The sequence below is a fragment of the Capra hircus genome, chromosome 10, assembly GCF_001704415.2.
Source record: "Capra hircus breed San Clemente chromosome 10, ASM170441v1, whole genome shotgun sequence".
Lineage (NCBI taxonomy): Eukaryota > Metazoa > Chordata > Mammalia > Artiodactyla > Bovidae > Capra > Capra hircus.
This window is the reverse complement of record NC_030817.1, coordinates 44,986,210-45,002,064: the sequence shown is the minus strand read 5'-3', so window position 1 is coordinate 45,002,064 and position 15,855 is coordinate 44,986,210. Positions and strand designations below refer to the sequence as shown.

General features: G+C 44.4%; 1 protein-coding gene across 1 annotated transcript in view; it reads left to right on the top strand.

Annotated features, from left to right (window-relative positions):
• GNB5 (G protein subunit beta 5) overlaps positions 1-15,855 on the top strand; it is a 34,057-nt gene that overhangs the window by 14,076 nt on the left and 4,126 nt on the right. The window contains exons 3-8 of the mRNA XM_018054208.1: positions 1,548-1,589; positions 3,542-3,618; positions 7,030-7,162; positions 10,609-10,752; positions 12,546-12,637; positions 14,903-14,951. Of these exons, the coding sequence (XP_017909697.1) occupies positions 1,548-1,589; positions 3,542-3,618; positions 7,030-7,162; positions 10,609-10,752; positions 12,546-12,637; positions 14,903-14,951 (537 nt within the window). The remainder of the gene's footprint in view (positions 1-1,547; positions 1,590-3,541; positions 3,619-7,029; positions 7,163-10,608; positions 10,753-12,545; positions 12,638-14,902; positions 14,952-15,855) is intronic.

Here is a 15,855-nt window from a genome sequence, read left to right as displayed (position 1 = left end):
AAACAAGCCACTCTGTCACTTTAGTTCAGCAGACCTTGCTGGTTTCCCTAAGTGGCATCCGCCTCACTCACCAGATTTGGCTCCAGATGGCTTGAGTGATTAATGAAAAATCCAGCCCACCATAGAGGCTGCAGATTCTCCATCCCTGAGGATTGCACATCCTCCACCCATGTGCTGGAAGAAATCTACTCGGCCATTCTCTTCCACTGCTGGCCAGAGCCTGGGGGCCCGGACCACCCGCACACCACGTTCTGGGCAGATGACTGGGCTGTAGGGACTGGGGCTCATGTGGGTTTATCTCTGGCGAGTTTGTATTATATGGATGAGATCATAGCCCCTCCCTGCACCCCCAGTGAGGGCTGCAGCAGTGGCTGCAGGGAACATGGCCACGTTGTCCATGGCATTGCCAGCCCAGAGCTCTGTGGGAGTGCTCTGCGTTTCCTGAACAGCTGCCCACGCGGGTCCCCACTATCACAGGTGTGAGTCCCATGTTTGCAGCATAGGTGTGGTAGGTGTGAAATGTCAGGGTAGGGGATGTTCCTGAGTGCCTGGAGAAGTCAGACTGATCTTGGAACTGCTCCACAGCTTCCACACGGGGTGGGGAGACCAGGAGTGGGTGAGGCTCTTAGACAGTCCTGCAGGGAATGTGGACCCCAAGGTGAAAGGGAGAGAGGAGAGACTGGTGGGGAGGGTGAGGAGACGGAGACTGTTAGTGGCTGTTAGGCATCTGAAGGTCATTTCAGGATTACCTCATCCTGGTGTAACTCACTGACATTCAGGGTATGCTGGTGATGAGAGTTTACCAGCAGTTTGTGCTTGGTTTATAAATGGCAGAAAAAAAGTGTCTGAGCATTGCTTTCTGTCATTGTGTCTATGCAAGGGATGTAGGGTTTAGACCTGAGCCTTGCACCAGGCTGGGAAGTGTAGTCCCATCTATTCCTGTTTCTTCAAGGGTGCACTGTAGGGTCTTGATTATCCAGACACTTGCTCTGGTTTTCCAAGCAGTTCTGAGCAGTTCACCTGTTAAGTCTTGTTGACGATTCTTAAACTGTTTACTCTTTTTTGTTTTTGTTTTGTTTCTCTTGAAGTGTGGTTGATATGCAGTATTATATGTTACAGGTGTACAGTATAGGGATGTACGAGTTTTAAAGGTTCTATGCTCCATTTATAGTTATTACAAATATTGGCTATATTCTGTATGTTGTACAATATATCATACGTAACGGTTTGTACCTCTGTTTTAAATGTTCTTTATTGTGGCAAAAGTCACATAATATAAAACATACTATTTTAACCAGATTTAACTGTATAGTGCAGTGGCACTAAGTATACTCACTCGGTTGTGCCACTCTCAGCCTCATCCATCTCCCAAATTTTTCACTTTCTAAACTGAAACTTTTCCTGTTACACACTCAACTCCCACTCCCCAGCCCAGCCCACCCCCAGCCCCTGGCATCTAGCAGTGTAACAGTTTGTACCTCTGCCTCCCCCCACCATCTCCCCAGCGGTGATCACTAGTTTGTTGAACTCTTTATCTTTTCCTCCAGGATGGGAAAGTGATCGTGTGGGATTCCTTCACCACTAACAAGGTAAGGCATTGTCTCCGGCGGATTGGGGCACTCCAGAATCCCAGTCCTGTCCTCATCCTCTCCAAGCATCACCCTAGTGGTTGCCCTGCCCCTCAGGAGCCTACTTGGGGGCGTAAACTCCACGAAAGCCCATCTGTGTTCAGATGGCTCAGCAGCCCTCTGTAGCATTCATTCCTCTCAAATCCAGCCCTTGGCCCCGGAGAAGAGCATGAGGAGGCTGACATGGAAACAGGAAAGAGTGTGGCCCAGAAACTTGTCACATTCACACTTGCTACTGCATTGATGATTTTTCTTCTGATTGATGAGAAGAGACACCAAATCCCCAGTGTTCTCTTCCATCTCTGTCTCCCACTAGACCCCATGGTGGGTGGGGAGCTGAGACTTCAGTGGAGTTAAACTGCACTTCATGGAGGTGCCATGGAGTCTGAGCCCCTTGCAAGTCTGGCATAGACATGTACTGCTCCTAATGAGACCTAAGTTTAGGCTATTAACTAAATGGAAAGGGCAGAATCTATGTGTAGGTGAGCTTGAGTGCCTGCATTGTGTTGGTAACAAGTACTGTATATTAAATATGGACTCCAATATTTACTTAGAAAGACAGTATCCCTTTCACTGTATAAAAAAGAAAACCCATATCTGTCTCAACAGCATCCTTATTGTACACTATTGAACATGTTCACTAAATGTCATAATAGGCAGTTGGTCTGGTCAAGAGCCATCTTGTAGAGCAAAGCCCTAAATGGTCACGCCCCTGGGGAGTGGCAAGCATGGCAATACAGCAGTTTGCAGAGGGCTTCCCTCCATGCCACCCTGCCTCTCCCAGCACTCCTCAGCATCTTCAGGAGTAGGGGAGTGGGGATCCTTCCAGTGAAGCCTTAGCATGGCAGAAAGCACATGCTGCCTGGTTTCCGGGGAGCTGTGGTGTTGCCACTGGAGGCCCCCGGCAGGGCACGTAGTCACTGCTGGTCAGCAGAAGGGCTGGAGGCCCTGTGCTGAGAGGGGCCACCTCACCTCCTTGGTGACACCCTGAGGCTATTCATGGTGTCCAAAGGGCTGCTAGACTGGGAGTGACAGCAGAATCTTGACGGGAGTATCAGGGCCAATGTCTCCCTACAAAAACACAGAGGACCATAACAGGAGAGGAGACCAGCGCTTGAATGTGCTTTAGAAACCATCTGGTCCCATCTTCTCCCTCGCCAGGCGGAGAGGGAGACTGGGGTAGATCAGATGGCCAGCCTGTGTGAGGCTGCCCGTATCCTTGGTGTCGGGACCGGGACCAGGGCCCAGGGCTCCCAGGGAAGTAAGGCCACAGACTCCAAAGTTTTAAAGTGTGCCTTGGTTGCTTATCTGTGTATGCAGGAGAATATGGGTGACTCAGACCCCAGCCAGAATCCGAGGACTTTGATGTCCTCTTAATGCTTCCATTTTACTGGTTCCCTTTTCTCCCTCCACGGCCCCTCCCCACCCTCACCCACGTTCCTGCCTGGAATGATTTAGGACCCACAGGGGACAGAGGCTATCATATACTCACTTGCAAGTAAACAAACCTACACATATAAAAAGTCAAGAGTATGTTTTAAAAATAGCATCTGAGTAAATAAGATGAAGTGTGTATATATATATATATACACACGCATATATATCTGAAATGAAATTTGGATAGTCTTTTCAAAGAAAACGAGTCCCAGTATTCATTCAGAACAACAGGGGGAGTATAGCAGTAGGAAAGAAGATGTTAAGGATATCTTTTTGCTAGGTGAGATTTTTAACGCGTAGAATATATGATATAAGGTTTGGATGATTATTGGAGAGCTGAGTCTCCTCACCAGTCTCAACCCCTTTGAAACTGGAATGTAATTTGGTAGATGCCTCAACGACTTTACTTGTTAAAAGCTGACATTTGTGTAGAAGCGCCCTCATTTATTCTAAGCACGGTGTGTGCTGTGTTTCAGGAGCATGCAGTCACAATGCCCTGCACGTGGGTGATGGCGTGTGCGTACGCCCCATCAGGATGTGCCATTGCATGTGGGTAAGTAGGGGAGACAGCAGCCTTTCATATGTCCTGTTAGCCATAAAACACTGTTCTATAAACAAAACATACAGATAAGAACTTGTAATTTTTGTTGATTACTTAAGCATTGTGTAATCCTCCTTGAATTTTATCAGGGGAAAAAAACCCTACAGAATGTCTTTCATAGTTTATTTTCATTACAGATTGACATTAGTGTAAGTTTAAAATCTATTCTCTCCGCTCTCAGATGCTGTTGGCAGGGACCACAAATTTGTGCAAATACTTTGGAAAGCATGTTGGTAATATGTATTCAAAACCTTGAAAAATTTATGACCATTGATCTAGTAATTCCATGTCCAAGAACTTGTTTGAAAGAAAGAAATAAAGGAACAAAACATATGAGCAATAACATATATTGTATTGTTACTTAAAATAAAGCAAAAATGGGGAAACAATATGCCCACCAAAGGAAATTAAGTGAATGGTGGTCCATGAATGGAATTAATTGAATGGAATATTATGCAGCTGTTAAAAAGGAAAATCTTAATGACAGTAAGTGAAAAGAGCATCAAGAGTAATAGGAGTATTGTGCCTTAATTTGTTTTTCTTGTGCTCAGTTTAACAGAGTTGGGAGTGAGAATTGCAAGCACTATAATTCCCTGTCCTTGTGTTAATTCTGGACCATTCAAAGTATTTCTATAGTAGGAGCTCAGCAATATTTAGAGAAGAAGCATCAGCATAAAGGCTGTAATGAACTACACCAAAATGCAATTATAGTTCTCCTGGATGTTGAGACTATGGGTGTTTTTCTCTTTGTCACAATTTTGTCTATTTTCAGTTTTTTTTAAGCATATTTTATTTTTATAATCAAGAGAAAAGGGTTTTATTTCAAATATGAAAATGCTGGACCTCCAAGCAAAAACTTTGGAGCCTTCTCCAGCCTTCCACCAGGGTCACCCCAGCCATCACTCCCCACATATTCTCTGTCTAGACTGTTGTTTTAGGGCAACTTCCCACTCTCTCCACTTGCTGAGATCCCTCTGGAGACCCTGCTTACATACATGCATTTCATATTTTCCCCTTTTTTTAAATAACTCAAAAGTAGATTGTATCATTTTATAACTGAATGGCAATATTTATGTAAACTGTATACCCATGTACTTCCTAAAAGGATATGAAGGGACCGCAATAAAAGATATAGGTATAAATATAGATGTGAACACACATACATGTTTAACACATTTATGTACATATGACACAGTTATAAGGTAGATGTGAAGGAGTTCGGACAGCTCAGCAGTTACACAGCGTAACCCCCACTAGACTCTCCTCAACTTCACGTAGGCACAGGGTCATGCCTAAAAATTACCATCAGGCTCAGTAATTAACTAGAACTCAGGAAAGCGCTATACTTAACGCTCACAGTTTCATCACAGTGAAAGGATACAAATGAGAACCAGCCAAAGGAGGAGATGCACAGGGCACAGCCCAGGAGGGGTCTAAACGTGGAGCGTCCAGTCATCCCCTCCCTGTGAAGTCACATGCCCTTCCTTCTTCTTGCATCACACTGCAGAACTTTTCTGCTTTGCAGAGCATGACAACTAATCCTAAGTGTGAGTATCCCAACAGAACTACAGCAGTGACTCTGAAGCTTCAGAATAGGAGAACACATTTCACCTCGAGGGTTAGGGAAGCCCGGTCTGGAGCATGCTTGTCCGTTGTCGCAGCCAGGTGCCAGTCGTTCTCACCCACGTGATCTATAAAGAAGCTTGCCGAGGCCAGTCACTGGTCATAAACTAGCCAGGCCTACACCTGTATCTCCAAGCAATCAGAAAGGCACAGGGCCTCAGAAGAGAGAACCCCTCCCAAATGTCATTCCCCACTAAATAGAAGCAGGGCTCCTTGGAGTCAGTCTGGGTGGGAAGAGAATAAAGCAAGCTGAAGGTGTTTGCTTGTTCCAGGAGGCAAGGGAACATTCAGTCATATCAGTGGAGTCATATCAAATGTGAAATAAGACCCACTTGAAGGGGCCCCCAGTGTCCAAATGTGGGATAATTTCAGCATCACATGAAATGATGATAGTAATGATCTTAACACTTTTGATGTGCCTTCCTCACTAAGTCTGATCATTTCTGGCCTTTGATTTAGTGAGAGACTTGCAATGCTTCCTTTCACTTAAACACTTGGAGGCCATTGCAGGGTTAATAATTGGCCTAATTTCATTATTGTCGTGTCTCAGAAAATAGGGAGGCCTGAGGGGAGGAAGAGAGATGGAGGAACAGCTGAGCGGTGGAGCAGTCAGAACACATGCAGCATTTATCGATTAAGTTCACCGTTGTAAATGGGCACAGTTTGTGGCATTCCTAAACCATTGCAGTAGTAACATCAGAGATCACTGATCACTATAAAACATGTAATAACAATGAACACGTTTGTAATATTGTGAGAATTACCAAAACGTGACACAGAGACATGAAGTGAGCAAATTGCTGTTGGAAAAATTACACTGATAGACTTGCTTGAGGCAGGGTTGCCACAAACCTTCAATTTGTAAAAAATGCAAAATGCAGTAAAACAAGGTATGCTTGTAATCACCAGCAAGTCACCCTTACTGTGGAAAGATCTTGTGGTCCCCACTTTGACCAAGCAATCAAAGTTGGCATCACCAATCTTGGGATGAGAGGCATGGCAAGCCTCCTAAAGTGAAGCAGTAAGAAAGAAATACACAGTATCACCTTTATATAGCACATTTATATTATTGCTAAAAATGTTATACTTAAATGTAACATTAATAAAAGTGAAAGTGTTAGTGGCTCTGTCCTGTCCAGCGCTTTGTGACCCCATGGACTGTAGCGCACCAGCCTCCTCTGTCCCTGGGATTCTCCAGGCAAGAAGACTGGAGTGGGTTGCCATGTCCTTCTCCATTAAAAGATCTTTAAAAGATATAAAAACAGAATGTAATGTGTAGACCTATTTGGGCTCTGGATCCTTGAGATCCTTGGGAAATTGAATATGGATGGCTTACTACATGGTGTTATGGAATTTTTGTTAGTTTTCTCAGATGTGATAATGAGTTAGTGATTATAAAGGAATGGTCTTATTTTTAGGAAATGTAATTTGCAGATTGAAGTATTTAGATGTAGTATGTCATATCCGCAACTTGCATTCAAATGGTTCAGAATTTGCTCCCACAAATGCAACAAAATGTTAAGTTAGCGAATTCATGTGAAGGGATCTGGGAGTTCGTTGTACTATTTTTCTTTCAGTTTTACTATCCATTTTTAAATATTCAAAGTAAAAGTTTAGGGATAGGTTACAACATATAATACTGCCAAAGGAAAACATTTTGAAAGTATGTGTGAATGAGAAAGTATACACATGTTCTATTGCCCTGTATTAACATTTGACACTTCTTTCTTTCCCTGCTAGTGGTTTGGATAATAAATGTTCTGTGTATCCACTGACATTTGACAAAAATGAAAACATGGCTGCCAAAAAGAAGTCTGTTGCTATGCACACCAACTACCTGTCGGCCTGCAGCTTTACCAACTCTGACATGCAGGTAAATCAGGGGCCTGGGTGATGGTGCGCCAGCCTGCAGGGGGAGCAAGTTCGGTCACAGAGAACTAAAGGGGGGGTGCAGGTGAGGAAACTGTTCCAGTATCCCTCTTTACAGGAGAATGTGTATGCTCCAGCAGTTGGCCCTAAGAGGAAGCTCCTGTTGCTTCTCACTGGTTTTATATGTACTATAATTTATATATATATATAATATTATATAGAAGGCTAAGTGACTTTAGTTGACTCTTTGCAACCCTGTGATCATATCCCATCAGGCTCCTCTGTCCGTGGGATTCTCTAGGCAAGAATGCTAGAGTGGGTTGCCATGCCCTCCTCCAGGGGATCATTAAACCCAGGGATTGAACCCCTGTCTCATGTCTACTGCATTGGCAGGCGAGTTCTTTACCACTAGTGCCACTAGGAAGCCCAAACATAATATATATTATAATTTTGGCCACGCCACATGGTTTGCTGAATCTCAGTTCCCCAACCAGGGATTGAACCCAGGCCACAATGATGAAAGTGTGGAATCCAAACCACTAGCCCACCAGGGAACTCCTAGTTACATTACTGTTTTTAATAAAATCAGAAATAGGTAAAGTCGGGGCTATTGATTGTTGGTACAGTTGAAATGAATTCCTTGCCATATCAAACCTCCTCCTCTAATTGAGTTGGTGGGGGTGGGAGTGGATCAGGGAACCTTCTGGGGTGGTGGAAATTCCTGTCTTGAGTCAGAGAAGTGGTCCCTAGGTCCTTCTGTGTATAGAATTTCACTGGATGCTGACTTTCAGAGTTGTGCACTTGGCACACCTCATTGTACCTATATTAGACTTCTGTTTTAACAAATGGGAAAAAAAGAAGGCTTCATATAGAAAATCTGTACCCTACTTTGAATAAGCCACAAAGTGGAGGTAATACGTAGGCTGCGTTTTCTTTCAGGATCCTAAGCATCCTACACTGCCTTTGTCGCGTCTTTCCAGCAAACCCTCATAGATGCCACCACCCACGTGGCCAGCTACCAGTGGTGGCTGCACAGCGGGGAGGCTGGGAGGCTGGGAGCCTGGAGCAGGAGTGGGGGGTCATAAACATGCCTTGAGAGGCCGCCTTGACGGACAGTGTGTTGCCACTGAGGTGTGAGGGGAGCACTGTGGCAGGCAGGCAGCCTGAGAGGTAGGAGGGCTAGGTTACATGCCCTGCATGGTGGAGCGGACCCTGTGGATGGTAGGCGGCCATTGCAGGGGCTGGGGCAGGTTGGGTTTATTTGAAGGAGGAGATTGTGTGAGTCAGACTAAAGCCCGTTCTGGTTTCAGCTGAGTGATGTCAGGAGGAGGGCCAGCAAGGGTAGTGGTAGGGAGACCTGGTGATGGGAAGTTGTTTGGCTGCTGTCTGGGGGCAGTGTTCTGATTGGGAGGGCAGTGTTTACCCCTGTTCCTTGCCACCAGGAGTCTCCCAGGTCTGTGCAGGAGGGGACATGGTGGCCCTGGCTGCTGCTGTGGCCGTTCCTCACGTCTTTGGGCGTGAGGAGCAGCCAAAGCAACAGAAGATGTTTAGTCTGATGTTCTAGCTGGTCAATTCTAAATAAGGTTTTATTATCCTCTGTGTTTCGTTTTTCTCACTTGCAAGGGAGGATGGTAGTATATTCCTCCCTCATGAGGTTTTCTGAGGGTTAAATGAGATGATTCATGTAAAGTACTTAGTGTTGTTGCTTAGTAGCTAAATTGTGTCTGACTCTTTTGAAACCCCATGAACTGTAGCCCACCAGGCTCCTCTGTCCATAGGATTTCCCAGGCAAGAATACTGCAGTGGGTTGCCATTTCCTTCTCCAGAAGTGCTTGGTATAAACCTTGGTAAATATCAATAAATGCTAGCTCTTATTATTTTATTATTAACACAAAGCTTCACAGGTGATTCAGATGTATGGCCTTTTTTGGGTACCACTGAACTCATGAACTAAGCCTCCTTCCAGCCCTGGGATCTAGGATGAAAAATGGAAACCTCAAAAGGCTGGTATAAGACCTGCAAGTTCTCTGCATCCTAAAATACATGAGTGACAATGGAGTTAGAGGATCTGTTTAGTGCATTTATCATAATGAATGTTTGATTTTAAAATTTTATTTTTACTTACATTATAATGAAGATTACAAGTATTTAAAATATTTTAAAGATTAAGAATTTACTGTTAACTTTTAAAAACTATTCATTTCTTTGATCAAAGAGTATGCCAGGAAAAATTTCCATTAAAGAGCTAGACTGAGGACTTCCCTGGTGGCTCAGACGATAAGATAAAGAATCCACCTGCAGTGAAGACCTAGGCTCAATCCCTGGGTCCGGAAGATTCCCTGGAGAAGGGAATGGCAACCCACTCCAGTATTCTTGCCTGGAGAAACCCATGGAAAGAGGAGCCTGGTGGGCTATAGTCCTCGGAGTCACAAAGAATCAGACATGACTAAAGCGACTTAGCACAGCACACTCTGTTTCATTAATTTTTTACAAAGCTATTAGTCCTGATAAGTAAGTTGTTTAGTTAGTTCAGAGTCTTATCTCACAGGATCAGGTTATTTCCTGGAGCAAGCAGCTAGTTTATTTTTAGCTGGTCTCAGTATTGTCTAATGCAGCACTGGGAAAGTGTGGCTTGCCCTGGAATTGATTAACACGGGGACAGGGAGTCAGATGGGTTTCCTGCCAATCCTGTTAACGGAGCTCCAGGAGAGCAGCGACCAAGGCACAGTCTTTCTGCAGCCCTGCCACCTAGTGGAGGGCCTGGATGTGGTCAGCACACAGCAAAGGCCTTGGCCCTGCACGTGTGTGTCCACGCCACTCAGTGGCCCAGGGAGCCTCTGGGTGTGGGGCGCACGTTAATGTCTGGGAAGCTCAGTGGTAGGCTTGGCTGCCTGTGGGACCCGCTGGGGGTTCTGTTCAGCAGGTGTTCACAGAGTTCTTCCTACGTGTCAGGCAGGCAGGTACTGCAGGAAGGCCCCCAGATTTCATCCTCTGCAAGAGGACAGGTATGTAAACAGCTCACGACAGCAAGGATGTCAAAAATGGGCTGTCTTTCTCGGTACTGGAGAAGGAGTTCTGTGCTAGAGTCCAGATTAAGCAGGGGTGTGTGTGTGCCCTGCAAATACGTTCATCAGTATCATGTTTCTAGATTCCATTTATATGCATTAATATATGATACTTGTTTATCTCTTTCTGACATACTTCAGTCTGTATGACAGACTTTAGGTACATTCACATCACTACAACTGACTCAATTTCATTTCTTTTTATGGCCGAGTAGTATTAGTGTGTGTGTGTGTGTGTGTGTGTCTGTGTGTGTCTGTGTGTGTCTGTGTCTGTGTCTGTGTGTCTGTGTGTGTGTGTAGCCTTCTCTTCCCTGTGGAACTGCAAGCGTCTGCTTGGCTTCCCCAGAGGCCCTAATGACATCCTTCCTGTGCTTTCCGGCGGCAGATCCTGACGGCGAGCGGCGACGGCACATGTGCCCTGTGGGATGTGGAGAGCGGGCAGTTGCTGCAGAGCTTCCATGGGCATGGGGCCGACGTGCTCTGCCTGGACCTGGCCCCATCAGAAACTGGGAACACCTTCGTGTCTGGGGTAAAGATCCCAGGAAGATCTCTAGGAGCCCTCTGTCCACCAGGGAGCCTCAGGGTGGCACTTCCTGTCAATCTGTGGGACTAAACGGGACACCCCTGGAGCGGGGCTGAGACTCCTTGGCTGAGTAGCAGAGAGTTGGCATCCGAGAGCAGTAGAGACAGCAGCCAGGGCACCAGGCAGCTCAGGTAGAAACAGCAGTGAGGCATAGCTGTGGTGTGATCAGGGCTTTGGCACGAGTGGGACACTCTCCCACCCCACCCCTGCCAGCCTCCAGCCCCTCCAACTCTCAGGCACAGGGAACAGTGTGTCTGAAGACTGAGTCGGGCAGGCAGGCCACCATGGCAAAGGAGCACCAGACGAGGAGTTAGGACACCTGGGACGCACCTTTGCTGCCTGACTCCACATTTCATCCTTTGTAAATTGTGCAGAAGGCACAAAAGCATTGGCCCCCCACCTCCCCATATATTCTACTGTATTATGAATAGTAGAGGGAAGAGTTTCCAGTGTGTTATGCAAGTAAGAGAGACAAGTATTTCTAGGACATCTGGGAATAAGTGTGGAGAACTGAGCTGGCTGACCTGACCGTGGTCCTGTCTCATCTCTGTCAAGAGACAGTGGTGGGAGGGGACAGAGATGCAGACACCATCTAATGATGTTCGCAACTGGAAGACATAAAGGCCCTTTGTTCCAAGCTGCCCACCTCTTAGTTCTGGACCTCAGATGAGGGTTGTGAAGCCTCTAATTGGCAGGGACCCTGATTTTTTTCTTGGATATTTGGCCCCATCTATGTAAGTTTAATTCCCGTGTCTTTGTATAACTGTATTTATCTCCAATCAACTACACTGTTTTTTCAGATTGTTGATATCATTATAGATCGTATTCTCTCTTTCAGAGTACTAAACTTCATGGTTTAGGGTCCTCCAAAGATTTGAAGACACTCTGATTCCTTTGTCCACATTCTCAGTAAAGATGTTGGAGAGTTGAATCCCCATTGCAGGTCTTTCTGAAACATCAGTATGGTACCTCACCCACCCCTTCCTCTGAGTTGAAACCAGAAATCTAATTTTAACCCATTTTTCCTTCTGTTTGTCCTTTGAGAGTCTAATTATACTGCTCATGGTTGATCACAGACTGCTCTGCAGAAATTTATCAAAATGCTCTTAGAAGCAGGATGGTATGCATAAACTTGGTGTTTTTGATTCTCTGGATCATGTTAGCTACCCAGAGAGGGTTCATTTTATAGGTGTTGAGGTGGAAACCCAGGGAAGTGACTTGCCTGAGCCACCCAGCTGACTATGGGCAGCCCCCTGACTGCTGCTGGGCTGCAGCTGGCCAGAAGCACCTGGCTGGCCACCTGTGTTCAGGCTGCCCCACACACCTGAGGCAAGCCTGGGAGGTCCCACCATCCCCACTCTCCACTTGCCCTCCCCTCTGGCCTTATAGAAGCAGAGATAGAGAGGAGGGGAAAACATGAAGAGAAATGCCTAGGAGGAAGGGGAGAAGGAGGCCCTGGAGAACTTGCAGCCATTTAGAAAGATGGCAGAGAGGAAAACATGCTATAAAAAGGGTGTCTGGGTACTTTCTTTTGCTCCCCCTACCCCAGGACCTAGCTCTGACCTCCTGAGGTCAGAGGGAAGTGGCCTTAAATAAAGCTAGTCTCAGAAAAAAAAAGCACGTTGTCAGAGCCATTCACTAATGGGAACTGAACGATCTCTGTGACATAACGAGAGCTCATACCTGTCTGTGGGCAGTCCTCGCAGTAGTCATAACTCTGGGTAACTTTGCGTTTGCAGGGATGTGACAAGAAAGCCATGGTGTGGGACATGCGCTCTGGACAGTGCGTGCAGGCCTTTGAAACACACGAATCTGACATCAATAGTGTCCGGTCCGTGAGTAGAATGTTCACATTGCTTCTCTATTTTCCGCTGTCTCCCGTCCTGGGCTAATGCTTAGCCTCCAGCCTCAATTTACTTTGCTGAGAGAGGCTTTTCCAGCAGTAATAGCTGATGTGTGGTGAGACCGAACGGTACTCCAGATTTCTTAGAGAATGTCAATGTAATTGCACCAGGGGCAGTGGCTATTTCCTGTCTAAACAAAGTCAGTGTTTTTTGTTCATTCATTCAACCAATATTTATTAAGTACTTATCTGCTGAACATTATTCCAGGAACTGGGAATACTGTTTTAAACAAGATAATTTCTACTTTCCTATAGGAGACAAGCAAGACAAAGCACAGATAAATGTACAGTGTACAAAAATACTGATAAGTTTCATTGAAAAGTAAAGCAGGGAACTGTGATGGAGATAGGTTATTTCTTTGACTGGTCAAGCATCTCTGAGAAATTGATGTCTAAATTGATACCAGGATAGTGAAGGAGCCAGGCTTTCAAAGAGCTGGGAGGAGGATCAGGGAGATGAGATGCTCAGGGACCTACCAAGTGCTCACCTGAGCTGTCAGTGCTAAGGTGACCACTTGAGGTGGCTAACATGATGCATGCTTTGTCTTTAAAAGATCACTCTGGCTGCTGTATGGAGAATGCATTGTAGGGGAATGAGAATGGAAGTATTATGGCCAGTTAGAAGGCTGTTGTGTGAGTTCCAGATAGAAATGATGGTGGCTGAAACCAAAGAAGACACAGTGAGGATAGAAATGTCTAGAATTGGGAAGGATTTGAGATTTTACCCTAATTGCAGGCCATCAAGTAAGGCTGCCAGAGTTTCATGGGTGCTGGTAAAAGGCACAAGATTCCTGGGTTAGAGATGAAGGATAGTTGATTACTAATAGTGATGGTAGTAGCTATGCTAGTTATCCAAGCTCCAGTATCACAGGGTGACATGAAAAGGACTAAATGACACCTGCACGTGCAAGGAGAACCCTGAGCTCAGGGAACCTGAATCTTTTATAAAGGACATAAACACTGATCCATTTGCTAAAACTGAGAGGGTTGGAAGCACTGCAGGGAGAAGGCAATGGTTGCACATGGCTTCTGGATTTCTGTCTTGGGCTAGCCAAGCTTGAGATGCTATTGTATGACCAAGTGGAGATGTCAAGTAGGTAGCCAGATCTGTGAACTGGATTCCAAGAGAGAGGTCAGGACTTAACGTATATATTTGGAAGATGGCACCATCAGGACAGCATTTAAAGTATAACCACTGAAGAATCTTCATTATATTTAGAGAAAGCACTAGACTTATTCCCCTTAAAAGCTAGAACACAGTAAGAATAATTACTTTATTAGTAGAAATGTTAATAAGAATTTTCTAGCTCACTGACCTTAAATGTAGGAAGGGGAAAAAAACTATCAGTTTTTGCAGATGTGTAGAGAGTACCTAGAAAATCCAAGGAAATAATTTGAGAAATTACTACAGTAGGTGAAGTTATTAAGATACAGGGATAGACTATAAAGCTACAAAAATTAATTCCTATATATTCATGAAATAACAGCTTAAAATTGTATATTCTCTCACCCATACTGTTCCCTCAACCCAGAACCCTCTTCTAATGTTCATCAGGTCTCAACTTACAGTACCCTCTCTCCAGAAGGCCTGATTATTGAGGAGAGGAGGACTGTAACAGTAATAACATCATTCGTTGCATGCATTTTATCTGGCCCCATGCCATGTTTTTTGTGTATACTGTCTTATTCAGTCTTTAGGAAATGTACATTATCTTCCTCACTTTTCAGATGAAGAAACTGAGGCTGGGCCAAAGTCACTTGCCAAAAGTATCCCCTGTAGTGAGTGGTCATTGTAGTCCCCTTTCATCCAATTGCAGTGTCTGTGTTTGTTAGCACTGTCTTATCCCTGAACTCCGGCCAAGCCTTTGGAATGGGCGTGTGATCAAGGGAAAGTAAGGATATAGGCATCTGCCTGTGTTCAGTGTCAGATACACATAGACATATTGTCTCGTTTATCCTCACCAACCCTCTGCAAGGCCAGTGTCACTGTCCCCTGTTTACAGAGAAGAAACTAAGGTAGGCCAGTGGGGTCTTCCGGCTGAGCCTCCGTTTCTGGTCTCTGTAATGAGAAGCCCTTGTGTGCCTAGAGTCCGAGGGCCCAGCGTGGGACGGCCTTCCCAGAGGCTTCTGATGGTCACCCAGGATTGGGAATCACTGCTCTAAGTGCCTTCTCCCCACACTTTCTCTCTGCAGGTACTACCCAAGTGGAGATGCCTTTGCTTCGGGATCAGATGATGCTACGGTATGTTTAAGTCCTCAAGAGCTTTTCCTATTTGAAGGAGAGATATGCTGACTTAATTTTATTTTTCAAAAATAATTGTTTTCCTGATTATAGAACTGATATGACTTCTATAAAGAAAACTTAGGGGGGGGAAACTAAATTTTGTTAATCATTCTACACAAGAAAAATCACAGTTGAGTAAATTCCTTTCTGTCTTTTTAGTTTTTAAACAAATGCTGTTTTATAGTTTGCTTTTTGCACTTAGCAATAGATTGTGAACATTTTCTCATGCCAATAAATACTTTCCTACATTATATTTTCTTAATGATTGAATAGTTTTCCATATTATGGATATATCATCATTTACTAACCAGTCTTCAATCCGGGGACATTTAGGGTTTTTTTAAGGGTTTTTTTCCCCGTTAAAAACTCTGCTGTAAGCAAGTATTTGATACCTCTCTTATTGTTTCCTTAGGATGAATTCTCATATGTAAACTTGATGAGTCAAAAACTGGCCTAATTTTAAGGCTTTTGATACTAGTTGCAAAATAATGTTGACCGGTTTTTCAATAGGCACAACCTTACTGTGCTCTCAAAATAGCAAATAACTTATTAAATAATGAATTTCACCTTAGTTTGCTATTGTGAAAGAAATTACAAGGAATAGATTGAGAGTTTGATAATAATGAAAATTTAAAACTTCTGTATGCCAAAGAATATTTAACAAAATATAAGGGTATACATTTTGGGTTTTTAAAAGCTTTCCTTATCCTTTGTAATTTCTTGGGAACAATTCTAAGGATTCCATTCCTTAGCTATTCTGAGAAAATATTAAAGATGCATATAAAGATTTTGATAGCAGAATGATCATGGCTTCCTCATAATTTTATTTATAAAAGAGAAAAATTAGACACAATCAAGACGT